Raw genomic sequence first — 15,527 nt, forward strand, 5'->3', positions numbered from 1 at the left:
GCGAAACGTTTTCAAATACTTTTTTTTATAGTGCGGTAGCCATTTTGAAAACTTTTAGCGCCAAATTCGATGTAGACGTGATTCGTGATTTTAATTTGAGATTTTTTGCGTAGAGTACATATAATGAAGCGCAATTTATACAAGTCATTTTTTTATTTTATTTGACGATTATTTAAGTTTAAGCTGGGGGTTGAGGCAATTTTGTTTATTTACAGATTTACAAATTGAATTGATATAGGCTTATTTACAATTGGTATTGATAATAGAATTATTTGAACTATTTGGTACTACACTATGGAAATATTAAGTACAATAATTTAATTTGATTTAATACTAATTTTGGGAGATATTTGAGATTGTTCATTGTATATCAGAGTTAATATTAAATTATACTGTGTATTTAATTGTTATAATTATAGTACATACAATTTATACCCTATGTTCATTTGATGTATCGGAAATTGAAAAAAATCATAATTATCAATGTGATTTTATTATAAAAGGATTTGAATTACTGATAAAATATTATTCCATAGTATTGTAGTACTGTCCTGTTTTGTTGTAAAAGTATTACATCGTTATATATAATGCAATTAAAATTAAAAAAATTGATATATACATTGGCATCACTTTAAGTGTAGGTAAGAGATTTTTTATACATGTAAAAATATTTAGTTGGTTACTATTTTTGGGTCTAAACATAAATTCGGTATTTTCTTTATGTTGGCGAATTTTACTATTTGATTATAAATAAGAATTTGAGTAGTAAGTAGCCAACATATTCTTTTAAAATCCATCCAAGAAAACTATGCAGTTGATTTTTTAATTAATAGCCAAAGGAATAATGCGTAATTTCTTTCGTTTTTATGATGGAAATAAATGTAATACAAACTTGTTCCAATTCAAAATATAGTCTGTCCAGCCATTTCCGTCACTAGAAAAAACGGCAAATTTTAAAAGAGTAGGCGCGAACGCTTATCGACATATAAAATTTGAATTTTGCGCCTTTTACTAGTGGAAATGGTTTGACCGGCGATAGTTAATATTTCGTCGTCTACTAATCAATGAAATTATACTAAATTAACTCAGCAGCTTACTGTAGCTACTTTTATTATATGTTTTACATACCATATGGATGGGTTTTAAATGAAATAATAAAATGTTGAATTTATGGATAGAGTTTTATCCATTATTGCTCATATCACATACATCGATGTTATTCGCTAGTATTCCATATGTATTATTTGTTGTAGAAACCTAGTTAAGATTTTTTTGTAAGTGCAATATTTCATCACATTTTTTCCATTGAACAAGTACATAATGAAATAAAAATAGTAACAATAGTTTTATCGAGGTTGCTATTTTTGTATGTTGCGATTAAAATATTTTATGCGATAAAATACTCAGGTTATTCATACAATATTGAAGATAATTGTACTATAAAATAGTTGTGAAAAGCTTTACGAAATACGTTGCAATATGTAAATTTAGAAATTAATTATATTTCAGAGCAAAAAATTCTCCGGCAGAGGTTATTTTGCTGTTCGTCGCTAAATTTAATGTAATTAATAAGCTACTCGAAATTAAGAAAAGTGATCATTATTTTGTAAGTATTATTCCTGTAATGTTGTCTAACATGTATCTTCATTACGTTCAAAAAGCAAAAAGTTGTATTATTGAAAATGATCTCTATGGTATGTTTTCATTTCGTTTAAAAGATCTGAGTACTTACAAAGTTTTCTGAATTTGGAGTAGTGATTTTAGTATAGTGTTACGTTTTGTCTCCGAATGATCATGTTAATGTCATATATAGCAAGCTCCGTAGTATTTGTAATAATTTGATGTCTAGCATTTCGTAAAGAATAATATTTAACAGGAAATTAATAATAAAAACTGGAAGTAATGCGGTATTTTATTTTTAGACCCTGATAACTAATACAATCCCCAACAAAATGGTGTCGCTGAAAGTATGAACTAAACTGTAATGATCACAACTCCAAGAACTTATATTTATGAAAATTTGTGTATTGGGATGATAAAATAAAACATTTATTATTAATGATTTTATCTTTGAATATCAATTACACTTTTGTTTTGTATTTTATAAATTTACATGCAACTTGTATTCATTGTGTCATCCATATTTTCACAAGTAGACATAAGTGCTTTCTATTTAGCATATTTATATATGTATCTTAACACGATTGCGTGATATCCAACTTGGGACTCTCAAAAATAAAACGTTAGAATTGGCTGACAATATGCGACTTCGTTGTTCAAAACAGTATGAATACTATCATTCCGTTCACAAGAAATAATACAATCATTTCGTTCACGAGAAATGAAAAAGATACTGTCATTTTGTTCAAAAGAAATGATGCAGAAGAATAACATTTCAGAGTCACTCGCTTCAAGTCGAAGGAACTTATTAGGATGTTTTCCGTCACTATACATACTTCACAACCACATTTAAACTTTTTTTTTGTCAAAATATTTTTTTTTGAAAGTTTATCTAATTCAAAAAGAATAATTCTAAATTGAGCAACGTTACAGAAGTGACAGTAAAACGTTATTCGTCGAACGAAACTTTATTTTTAGTTTCAATTGTTCCGGGATATTCATAGGTTTTCATATGAAAAGTTACATTAATTTTCATTCGTACCGTCAAAAACCATCGAAACTATGTTACGTTAAGCCCGAGGACTTTACAAATATTCCATATAAACATGCTCCCTGAAGTATTTCTGCACTTTTTACAATCGACTCCATTTAGAACCATAATTACTTAATCCTACGAAGAAATATAAAATAGGAGTCCGCCAACGATATACAATCGTTGTTCCAAAAATTATTCAGGGAACATTGCCTTAACAAACTCGCATAAAATTCGTTCAGGAACGGCTGCTCAAAACAACGCCGTTATTCATGGGGCTTTAGGGCGAAACATGGACAAAGAGACGAGAAACGAAAAAAACAAATCGTACCATGATACCCTGTCATTTCATGCCTCAATAATAAAAACAATATCCTAAATGCAAAACGAAAGGCAGTTAAACAATCAAAATTGGCACTACTCTGATTAAAAACAACTTTAAAAAACAATTTCTTGCTATATCTTACTCTATTCTTATTTTAATTAAAGCATTCTCTTAAATTTTACACACGTTTATATTCCATATAAATAGATATCCTATATTGTTTTCTAATGAAACAACATTCATTTTTTTGTCATGTGACCTATCCCTAACATATCGTGGGTGATTCTTTAAAATATATTTGTATATATTATATATAGATAGCATACACCCATTCTTAACGGAATTAAAACTATTACAACAAAAACAGATGCGTTATTCTATATATCTACATTAATTATAACGTTTTTATAATTATATGAATATATAAGGTCGGAATTTATGTAATAAATGTCTACTTTTTATATTATTTACAAACATTTTAAGCATTACTACGTTTATACTAATTGTTCTAGAATTATAATAGTGGTTGCGTTTATTTTAACATTTCTCCAAATATCTGTTTTTGTGGCTTTTTCAACAAATTATAGGAAAGAATAGTAAAAATATAAATATTTCTTTTTTTCTTGTTCAGTATCGAATAGAAAAGGTAGTTAGGTATTTTGAATAATAATATTGCTTCATTTTATTCAGAACGAAATGATTAATTCAATTGAATTGAAAATTTTCATTTCATAGAGATTTGACAGAAAATGCATTGAAATTGCTAAAAGAATAATTGTATTTACTTAACAAAAACTCAGTTCAATTGTTTCTTTAATCCTTGTAGGTATATCCCCAATTGTATAAATCATTCAACTAAGATTGCGAACAAAAATAAAAACACAACGATCTATTAGGCAACCTTCTTAAGTTTTCGTTTCCAGTCAACATTGATATCGTCACTACTTTAAAAAAAACTTGTATCTTCGTCTGTCAATGAAAAGAAAATTGTAGTAAGTATGTATGGAATGCATATAGACTTACTGCGTTTTAACTTTGAGGAACAGCGTGAAATACGAGATTTTTTAAAAGTAGTGACGATATATTACAATTTTAATTTATTTTAATTTTTATAAAAAACGAATTAGTATATATTAGCAATGTCTGAAAAAAAAATCGCGAATCTACGAAACTGATAGTTGTAGAAAGATTTCTATGATCTTAATTATATTTCAAAATATTCTAACTATTTTATTATTAGTGCAAATGTGCGTTTGATTTCCGAAATATGTATTATTACGTTTCTGCGAAACTTATTTTAAGAGTTTATTTTAATAACGTAACCGTTACAATAATTGTAGATATCTTTATAAAGATCATGCAAATTTAAGCTTTTGGTTTTACTATTAGGAAATAAATAAATTGATTAGTTGGGTTTACAACATTCTAACTGATTTTTAGTAAATTTTTCTAATATTGTTTAGGACGTAAATAGCTAAAAACTGCTTCATTGGACAAGCAAACTATTATGCAAGCTTTAACTCAATATAAAATACAAATATTATCAATATAAATTTTACAATTCTCATAGAAAAAAACACAGCTACCAAGCAACGACTATGTAAAAACAATTTTTCAGTATAAAATTCCTTTTTAACATATCTTGGAGCTACCTACGTAGAAAACCTAACATTTTATATTATTTGGCCTACAACCGGCAAAATATTGAGCAACTTGAGCAATAAACTATTCATCTATAAGCGATCAGGAAGCCATTATAATTGTCAAAGAAATACATTTATTACAAAACAAATTTGTACATATCGACAAAAATACATTTTCGAAATAATCCTTAAACTAGCTAATATTAATCTTAATTTAGATGTAAAAGTTTTTATATTTACAACTTAGATGACTTATTTAGTTTATTTCTATAGTTTTTTTTAAGTCTAAAGCATTTTAAAGTCTGTTACGGCAACGCCGCATCACTCCACACAACCAATGGCGTATATTCCACTAGACGCGTATAGAAGCGAAACTGAATACCACACACTTCGGTCAACTCTTGGTATTTGCTATAATATTTAACTAAAACTCAGCAAAGCACCTAGGAATAACAGTGGGAGAGAAGGTACTTCGTACCATATCGTATACAATACGTATAAGGTAAATGGTTAAAATCCATGCAAATTATAATTTCAGTTTTTAAGAGTACATACTTACTATGGCATGTATGTTTTCGATTAAATTACCTGTTGACCCAAATTATAAAAGTTTACCGAAACGAAAATTCGAGGCTAATTTCATTAACATCTCACCAGAGAGTTAAAAAAAATCATCACTCAAATAATAAGTAAAGTAGAATTCTTGAAAGAAGTGATGAAGTGACTTACAAAAATGTAATGATTCCCATTAAAGCTATCAGTTTCGCTTCTCCACACTACACTTTAACAACTAATCTCAGACTCGGCGACCCCATTGCTACCCTGTTTTATAATTTTCCTCTCCCCAACGATGACGTCAGAGTAATTCTTATTCTTCTGATTATTAATCAGATTCTGTCCGTTACTGCCAGAACTTGACGAAGCATTATCACTGTCCGCGTACGGAACGTCCGTCATAGGACCGTTTAGTAAACTAGCTGCTGAATTTGACTGTTTTAACTTAGTCTTCTCTTCTTTAGGCTCTTCTCTGGGACTATTTAAATCCTGTATGACAGCTTTCTTAGGGTCGATTTGTATAGTTTTAGCGTCAGATATCTTGTTCGGGGTGACTACGTTGAAGTATGGAGGTGGGAGGATGTTCATGGTTGTTAAGTTGACAGAGCCTGAATTCTTTTTTAGCGCGTTGAGGTTTTGTTCTAGTTGTGCTGCGTCTAGGCAGAGGGGTTTGGGCTTGAGTTTGGGGGGTTCCTTGGCCCAGGCGTTGATCCGCGGGGGGTCGGGGGAGGCGATGGGCGCGGTCTTCCGCTCTGGCATGAGGCTGTTCTTGTGGTTGGTTTTGTCCATGACGGGGACGGAGGAGTCTATCGCTTTGGAGAGGGCGTTCTCCGGGGGCTTTGGTGATGTCGGTGTTATGCTGATTAATTTGTCCACCTGTATTTAAATAAAAAAAAGATTTCCGTTATCGTATCTTAATTTAGAGTCGTAACTGTAGGTACTTACGCCGCGAGTAAGAGTTGTTCATATTATTATCGTTTTGATTTTAAATACAGGCCCCTTAGCCGAATGACATTTCTGCTGCATTTAGCGAGCGAATGTAGTCTGGCTCTGTCGTACCAATACGCGAGAGCGAAAGAGATATTATCGTGAGCGTTTGAACATTCGGCTACGCACACAGGAACGTTAACAAAGTTTATCAGAGAATAAATGAAAGCTATCTGGTGAGCTGAAAGCTAGATGATGTTGATTCAATTTAAAATAGCTTTTTAGACTGTGACGCAGTTTAATTCAGAAAATCAACTGTTTTGTCTAGACAGAAGTGTAAACGGATGAATGAACTTGGACGTTCTATTCTCGCAGGGTCTATTTTTATCACCACATAAATCAACGCGTGTACATTCAGTTGGATTCAGTGCAAATTATTTAAAGTATTCCATTTGCTAGAACAGACGTATACATTTTAAGCGAACTACATGAGCATTACAAAATTATTCAAAACTCTTTTCCTATCACATCCATTCTTAAGACATAAGATGTCGACGAAATATAAAATGGGCTACAATTTTCAAGCATGTTCGAGAGATCGGTTCACATATTTTGTCAACCTTACCTCTATTACCTTAAGTTAAATGCCTTTGCTCATATCAGGCCGATTTCGACCACAGCGACTGTTCAAAACTGGTTATTACAGCGACGTTAATGAGATCTCAAGTGGCTGACATACCCAATCTTAGCAGTAAATGTGCGGCTACATTCCAGGCCATAGGACCATAATAGGAGAAGCCATAGGAGGGTCATAGGACAAGAAAGATTATAATGAGGATAAAAGGAAAAGACATGTTGCTTACCGCCGGCCCCGGATCCACTGGCCGCTCGGGCCGCTCAGAAAAGGAAGTCTCCCACACAGCGGGCCCGTCTTCTGACGCCGAGTCTGAGTCTACCGATCCGCCGTCCACTGAACTTAGTAATCTGTGGAAGAAGTTAAAGGTTAACAGAATGTGGGGATTCATTCGAGCCGAAATTTAGACTTATTTATACTTAGGGTCGCAAAAAACGGTTTTTTTCTGGCTTGAAAAAAAAAACATGAAAAAAAACCGTAAAAATAAACAGATTAAATACGAAATCTCAAAATTTGCAAAGAGTTAATACTTTTATACGGTTTTTTGGACTTTATGTTAACCACGAATTTAGTTTAATACCTTTAATTTCTGGTTTTATAAAAGTAACATTTACGAAATCTGTAGTTAGTAGTTATCATTATTTACTGTTGGCCGCCTAACACCACCGCCTCTCCACGCTCCACGTCGATCGGCGCCACAATAAAAAATGTCTAATGTAGCTTTCGATTATACTTGTAGATGGCGTTAAACGTGTCACTTTTCACATAGATTTACGGCTCGGAATTGACACTAAAAAAAACAATCTACAAAAAATCAATGGTGGCAACAAGGCATTTTTTGTGGCGCCATCATAATTGTGAAGAAAACAAAAACATTTGTTTTTTTTTCTATTTGCAACCCTGTTTATATGGAAGATAAATTACAATCAATGAGACTCGGTAGTAACATTTCTCCAACCATTTGTTGACTTGGAAAGACTTCCTGTTGCATGTTGGTGGGTCACTATATTTTCCCACCTGTCAGTGGAGTTAGACGGCAGAAACTTTGTTGTGGTGTTGGTCTCGGCGGCGGGAGTAGCAGCCTCGCGCCTTGCGCCGCCGCTGTCGCGCCGCGACGCCATTGGAATGTTGCCATATCCTTGTGATGCTGCCGAAAACAGTAAAAATGTCACATAAGATCTATTTGGTTTTGTGACCCTTAAACAAAAATGTTCTAGACTTTTCTAGAACCTCTAACGATATAAAGTTAGGGAAACCCATTTGTGTGTACACAATACTACAATTAGACATGGATATATTGTAAGTATTAAAAACCTTCTTGTGCAGTTTGTGACAAGTCCTAGTACATAAAGTTCCCATTTCGTACTTTTACTGTATTTATTATCAATTTATTATTACCAAATAGTACAATGAAAGTGGATCTAGTGCAAAAAAGTCGTATGTCATAACTCGTGTCGCACTCAGATTAGAAACAGTAGATGATTTTATGTCTTTTAACTTCTGATTAGCAGAAACGTCTGCAATCGATGCCACTAGGCTTAGAATAAAATTGATTTTATGTCGCTAAAATTATTGATTTTAGTAAGGAATAAGATACTGAATATACCCGAAATCCATTTTACCTCTATTTTTTGTTTCATTTTGTATTGGCGCAGTCGGTAGGTTCCGAACTTCAGACAGGACTGATGTTTGATAATTATGTAAGTAAATAAAATAAAGAAAATGTACATCTTTATACATTTTTTTGATTTAACATTTATCCTTATAGTAATGTTACCACAGAACTTTATTTATATAGAAGAAACAAGTTCATCTATTTGTATAGGGGCCGAGCGTGTCAAATTTTGTACTGAAGTTGTTTCTTGCCTGTAATTTTAAATACGAGTATGTCTCAGGCTCTTGATTGTTCATAATTTTTGTGTTGTTGCAATTGAATATCACGTAACGAGGCATTTTTTATGTTTTGATTGACTTCAACTTACAAAAATTGACGCCCGAAAGCTGCAAGCTGCGATTAAAGACGGACAACTCAGTGGATTTCACTGAGTTCATTTGACACGCTAAGTAGATACGTTTGCTTGATCTATGGTATATATGACATCTGTGAATGTTACCTTTCAGTAGAGGTGGATATTGTGAATCCTCGATTCCTGGAAGGTCCGGCGTCGCCGTTGGCGATTTGCTATGAGGCAGCAGCTGATCCGTTGAGCTATAAATTTATACAACACGTTATTTCACCGCCCATTTATTTAGAGTCAGACCGAGCTAAGTTTACAACGATTTTGATACCACAGACTATGCTAGGGTTATTTTAAATGATAAACTACTGAAGTAAACGTTATATAAGTATTACTTTTATATGTACAGTCTGCTGTGTATCAAAACTACTGTCGACTTAGTCCGGTTTGACACTACCAAGATTCCATAAAAAATATTTACGTTTTCATTTCTCAGAGAATCTATCATTTAGAAATAGAAAATTATTCTTTTCTTGAAAGTTTATTTTATTTTTCCGATAATACTTAAATATTTTGTAACTTTCTCGTATAATAATTTTGTATAATAATTATTGATTTTAATTAATGATAAAAATCTTCAAAGCAATGTTCTGCAAAATCTAGGAATTGAATTTTAGGTCATATCTGAAAAAATATTGGAAAGTAAAATATTGCAATTAAGTCAGGTTACTTTTAAAGTATTTTATTATTCTTTTATATAGGAAAAGATACTGGTTAAGGGTAGAATCTTTGGGGTAAAATTGACTAACACTAATCATGCTTCAGCCATAGTCTCTTGGCTGGTTTGGAAACTTTCCTTTTTATGTAAATGATTGCCTATATATAAAAAAGGAATCATTTCTTTAATAATACTTTTTATGATTACTCGCCAAAAATGTACTTTTACAAAGTTCTCAGTATACGTTTTCTTATTGATTCCTTAAAATATTTAAGCAACCAAACACATGTGCCTATTATTTTATCACTAAACAACATTGAATTATAAATATCGTAGAAACATTAAATATAACAGAAACTGTTAGTAAAAGTTTAATTAAAAGGCTGACAGACATTTACAAACTTATTGTCTTGTGTTCTTGTTGTACTTTCAGTACTTATTACTTGTCTTTGAATATTAATATTTTAGGTTTTTTAGACTTGTTAGATATTTACAGTAAAAGTGGTGAAACAGTTCCGGTCGATAATAACTTTACTTTAAAAATAATAGAATAATATTGTACTCTTTTTAATAAGTACCTACTTATTTATTATAAAATATTTATTAATAATAATAAATAATAAATATTATAAGGACATTCTTACACAGATTGACTGAGGCCCACGGTAAGCTCAAGAAGGCTTGTGTTGTGGGTACTCAGACAACGATATATATAATATATAAATACTTATATACATAGAAAACATCCATGACTCAGGAACAAATATCTGTGCTCATCACACAAATAAATGCCCTTACCGGGATTCGAACCCGGGACCGCGGCGCAGCAGGCAGGGTCACTACCGACTGCGCCAGACCGGTCATCGTATTTTTGTCGTATTTATTGTGTATCAATTCGACAATACTGTAGAGTGCGTCTACGTTAACCAAGAATCACGACAACGTTGGAATACGTTTTCATTTCTCAGATAATCATTATAATTTCTGTGAAGAATGTCACCTATTCATGGGTTTTAAAACTATGGATTATGGCTTACTGTGTTATTTTTTTTTATCTGCCTTTCCGTTACTCTTGCATCTGATTGTCGTAAGTTCAAATAGCGTAAGAGAGTAGATAGATCAAGACTTAAAGGGCGAGAAATCATTTATTATGCTCTTTGGATATTCGAGCTCTTTTGTTCCTCACACGCTTTTAGGCTACGTTTGTTATTTATTTGTTTAAACATTTAGTCAATATGCCGATTATTGAATATAGCCGATGAACTCCGATAACGAAATAATTTCTTAGATTTGTAAATGTCTGCGAGCGTGGAGTCGGCGGGGTTACCTAGAGGTCGTCGGCGGGGCGCGCGGCGTGGGCTCGAGGTAGTCGCACGAGGGCGGGGCGCGCTGCGAAACCACCCTTCAGTAAGCCCGGGGAGACAGTGGGCTTTGTAACCTACGCCTTCACTAACCTAATCCTTGTACTGATAATAAGGGCCTATCATATCAGACATAGCGGTCACGTGCGAGTCAAGTTTACGTTCTCGTAACGAAAGAGCAGCTGAAAACAGAACTAAACTATGATCAAACACACCAGTGGGCTTTGGTAACCTACGCCTGTTCGCTCCTAACCTAACCCACCTTATACTGATAGTAAGGGCCTCACTATAAGACTTAAACTAATTTTGTTTTATTTAGTTTTTCATTCAAATGAAACTTGTACCTTGTACATAACCCATTTACTGAGAGCCACCTAGTCCAACTCCTGGTGCTTACTGAAAACCAGCGTCGCCATGTGCATGGCTCATATTGTGACACCCAGCAGAGTAATGACCTAATGGCTATTTAGTGCCAACAACGCAACAATAATATGTAGATTAAGCTAGTTATGCTATGCTGTGTATTTTGTGCTCTACGTGTTTTCTTTCTTCTTTTTTCTTTCCAGTCAAACAGCGGTCTCGTACGTGTCAAGTTAACATTCCCGCAACGAAACTGCTCGAAACAGAACTAAACTATGCTCAAACCGCCTCAAGGTCAGAAGATTAAAAATATTATCATTACATAATCTTGGATATGGTAGTGATCATATCATATCACTAGTATATAGATGTTTTAAATGAGAAGGGAAGAGAACCAACTTCCTTCTTTCGTATCCTCTGATTAAGTATTTAAAATAATTCTTAATTTAATGTCTTGAATTCAGGTTTTCACAAACTAGTCCGTGTATTTGAAAACGACGAACCTTGATGCGAACCAATCATACTTTAAGGCTACATAGATTCCTAGTCATATTCCTAATAATTATTCTCTATATTTCCAAACATAAACAAAAAATTCAGCACTCTTCTTCCGTCAAATAATTTTCCCAGATTGCATAAAAATAACTGTATACAGTAACTTTTTTTTTGAAAAAGCCCTATTGCATAGTCTGACAATCCCTTACACTTTTTTGAACAGACCATTATTTAAATTTATTCTGCATCAAGTCTCCCCGGGCCTCTCACACAATCTACTCGTGCAGAATCATTGGCTCTTGCAAAACTATGTTCTCATTTTAATAAAAAAATATAATCATTTCTTGCATAATTCAGACATGATCAGTTGCTGGTGTGGCAGATTGTGGTCGATCGTAATTCACGATTCACCGTCACGACAAAATAGGGTACCAAAAAGAAGGCTCGTGCATACTATCATTTATAGTTCGTGAAATTCACAAAGAAGCGCCCCACTCCTGCTCCTAATGGCTTGTATTAATACAAGTCTAGCTTTAAGCAGTGCATTCGTTTTATCAACGTACATTATTTAGCTATATGATTTGTGTATAGACAGAACTAATATTCCGCTAAGAGTTTGCACATTGTAAGCGATTTGGAAGAAGTTTGGATACAGAGGGGTGCGAAATTGCATGGAGAAATTATTAATGAATTCATTGATAAATTCGCCATACACTTTTGCAGCTTACTGTACTATCAGCTGCAAAAGTTCATGGCGAATTTATCAACGATTTCATTCATAATTTCTCCTTGCACTTTTGCTGCTGATAGTACGAGTACATCATCGAGTATGTGGATGACACGAACTATATACATTCCCTGTATTATTATGATGTCATATTGCCGTGATTGACCACGTTCAAGTATAATAGCACCGAATAATAGAATTTTACAATTACTTCAATATTAGTTGTTTGTCCCACAGTTTTGCAAAATCCAGCGTAAAAGGGAGAGAGGTAAATAAGACAAGAAATAGGTAGATTCCCGCTATAGCTACTAGGCAAGTAAAACACTCATTGAAGTATCGTATCAAGAGAGATTCCTTGAAATGTCCGCCGAAGCATGATCCGAGATGAAAATGATTTAGTTATGTTAAAAACAAGGAAATGACATGCATGAATGATACATTCCAATGAATCTCCGTCTAACTACGGGGGTCTATTCTCTAAGTTCCATTCCAGGATAGGGAAGAAAAACAAAAATATGATCTATATGCCATAATGGTGCATGCCAAGCACGGCCTTTCACGGATCTAACATAGATACTTAACAGATTAAATAATAAGGGCCCAGTTACTTGCTTCTAGTAGCCAGAGCGAAAACGTTTGGAAAAAACAAAGTCACAAATTAGTCTTTTTTTTAAATTCGCTTTTATTTGGGAGTCAACTCAAATTTACTCTGTCTTTACATTCATAAAATTTACTATCCATTTTGAAACCGGTTTTTTATTATTATTTAAGATTGAATTTATGTACGTAAAGACAGTTCAAGGGGGCAGTGTAAAAGAATTTTCTCAAAATTATTGAATTATTTAGTCTTTTTTAATATGAGGCATTGTAGGTGAAAAAATTATGCACGAAATGATTGATAGTTTAATTTAAATGATTGGTACTGTCATTTCATATAATTCTTATTACGGAAAATTATCTATACATTTCACAATATTTTTCATTTTGCATACTGCTAGCTAGTGGTGCAAAAAGTGTAAACTTTGGAGTACTTAATCTATTAGTGACGAATTATAATTATGAAATACTTACATATTATCATTATATCGACGTGTCATTTATTTGCAGAAGTTAAGAACTTTTTAACTGGAGAAAAGAACTTTCAAAATTGTCATTATTATTTATTTTTTCATCCACCAATGCCTCATGTATGTTGTAGGTAATTTATGGTATAAAGCTGTTGACATACCTGCGGGCCGTTGTTGAGCTGAACCTCTGTTGGAGGCAGCAGGGATCTCACTACTGGGAGAGGGGCGCTCACGATTTCTGGGTCCTAATGCATGAAATATAATAACGTACGATTAAGTTGAACATATTTACATCAGTATTTAAAAAAAAACCGGCCAAGTGCGAGTTGTACTGGCGTTGCAAGGGTTCCGTACACCACAAGAAAGGCTTAAGCGCCTCCTTGTTTGAAGGCACTTAAGTCATTTTTGCGAATAATCGATATTTTGAACAATTTCTAAAAAAACGAAACAGAAATGAATTTACATGTAATATTCAGACGCGCTCACACAATTTCAAGAGGTTTGGTAACTCTTTGCAGCGACAGTGAGTGAAATTCGCAATTTGAGTTTTTGGTGTGCCCCCAAAAGTGGCCCCTATAATTAAATTTTAGGAATTTAAATTACATGTCCGTCTTTGGGCCACAGGCAATTTTCAAGTTAATCGGTTCAGTCGTTTTGATAAAAATTGGCTGTAACAGACGGACGGACAGACAGACGCACGAGTGATCATATAAATAAATTTTTTTTTATAGTCTGTTACGACAGAGAAGAGTCATGGGGAACGTATGGGGCCCTAACATTCTATGACCCTTTTTTTCCGCACAAACTCTATGGGTCAATTAAGTTTTCGACCAACACATTTATACCTACCTACATCCCAGTTTCCATGTAAATTATGTAAATTGTGAGTTTTCCTGCCGGTGAGTAAGGCTACCAGAGCTCAACGAGCTCTGTTGGTCACGGAAGGATCTACGGAACTAATTTGTTCCGTCTATTGTCCTTTGAGTCGTCGGCAACCCGAACCCTCCTTGGAACTTGTACTCTTTTTGGCTGTGTACTTAACACAGCAAAAGGGAGCGTACACATTTCTAATGAGTTGGCAACGCGCATGTGAGACTCCTTGAGTTGCAGGCGTCCATAGGTTACGGTGACCGTTTTCCATCAGGCGGACCGTATGCTTATTTGCCACCGACGTAGTATAAAAAAAATACCTTAATGTCAAAACAGTCAACTCCTCAACTGAGTAAGGCATGAAATAAGATTTATGAGATACTCAAAACTGCCGGTCAAAAAAAAAACAATCGTGGGTATATATTATTTCTTCAAATAATCGATAGAATCAGGCGTTACTTTGCGGAAATCCATGTTAAACATAAACTAGAACATTCCTTTGCTAATCCGCGAATAGCAAAGGAATGTTCTAGTTTATGATTATTTGTTTATGTATTAGGATCACCAACAAGTATTACCATATGTATGTTTTGTTTATTTATTGCAACAGACCTTCAAGAAACACTCCAACTGAATGAGCATGTTGGCAAATGATGGTCGCTCCGAGGGCGTGGGGTTCCAACAGTCGCACATCAGTCTGTAGATTTCTTGAGGGCAGCCTGAAAGAGGAAAGAATACAGAATTAACATATAATCCACGCCTGTACCCCATAAAGAGGTAGGTAGAGCACATGAAACAAGATTCAGTGCCACTCTTGGCAAATAAGGCGTTGAATGAAAACGAAACTGTGACATCACAGAATTAAGACAAGTGTATTTCAAACTCAATGCTCTTATCAACGTCAGGGCACACCTCGGACACAGGCGAGAGGCGCGTTCCTAGCACACAGTCTAAGCTCGTGTAGGTGAACGCGTACTATGCTTGTATGAGTGAAATATGACAGGTCGCCTGTTTGCGTTTTTGACAGACGGTAACTGTGAGGTAACCGAGAGGGGGTGGGCGGTGCTTTCAGCGGGGAGCGGGAGTGGCCATACTGTACGATAGTACTCTTTATTATACTGTGGTGAGGGTGACAATATATTGTTGGAAATTTGGTTACCGGCCTTGTACCCAATAGGTATACCATTTAAATCTCAGGTTTTCTTGACTTTATGAAGCTGCAAGTGACTACAAA

At 34.0% G+C, this 15,527-nt stretch overlaps 1 protein-coding gene across 1 annotated transcript in view; it reads right to left on the reverse strand.

Moving 5' to 3' along the window:
- Positions 1 to 2,051: 2,051 nt before the first annotated feature.
- LOC125237080 (ALK tyrosine kinase receptor) overlaps positions 2,052 to 15,527 on the reverse strand; it is a 42,517-nt gene continuing 29,041 nt past the window's right edge. The window contains 7 exon segments of the mRNA XM_048144032.1: positions 2,052 to 6,052; positions 6,967 to 7,087; positions 7,755 to 7,884; positions 8,852 to 8,946; positions 10,741 to 10,802; positions 13,585 to 13,668; positions 14,906 to 15,012. Of these exon segments, the coding sequence (XP_047999989.1) occupies positions 5,405 to 6,052; positions 6,967 to 7,087; positions 7,755 to 7,884; positions 8,852 to 8,946; positions 10,741 to 10,802; positions 13,585 to 13,668; positions 14,906 to 15,012 (1,247 nt within the window). The 3' untranslated portion in view covers positions 2,052 to 5,404.

Source organism: Leguminivora glycinivorella, chromosome 20 (assembly GCF_023078275.1).
Source record: "Leguminivora glycinivorella isolate SPB_JAAS2020 chromosome 20, LegGlyc_1.1, whole genome shotgun sequence".
In the NCBI taxonomy this organism is placed as follows: domain Eukaryota; kingdom Metazoa; phylum Arthropoda; class Insecta; order Lepidoptera; family Tortricidae; genus Leguminivora; species Leguminivora glycinivorella.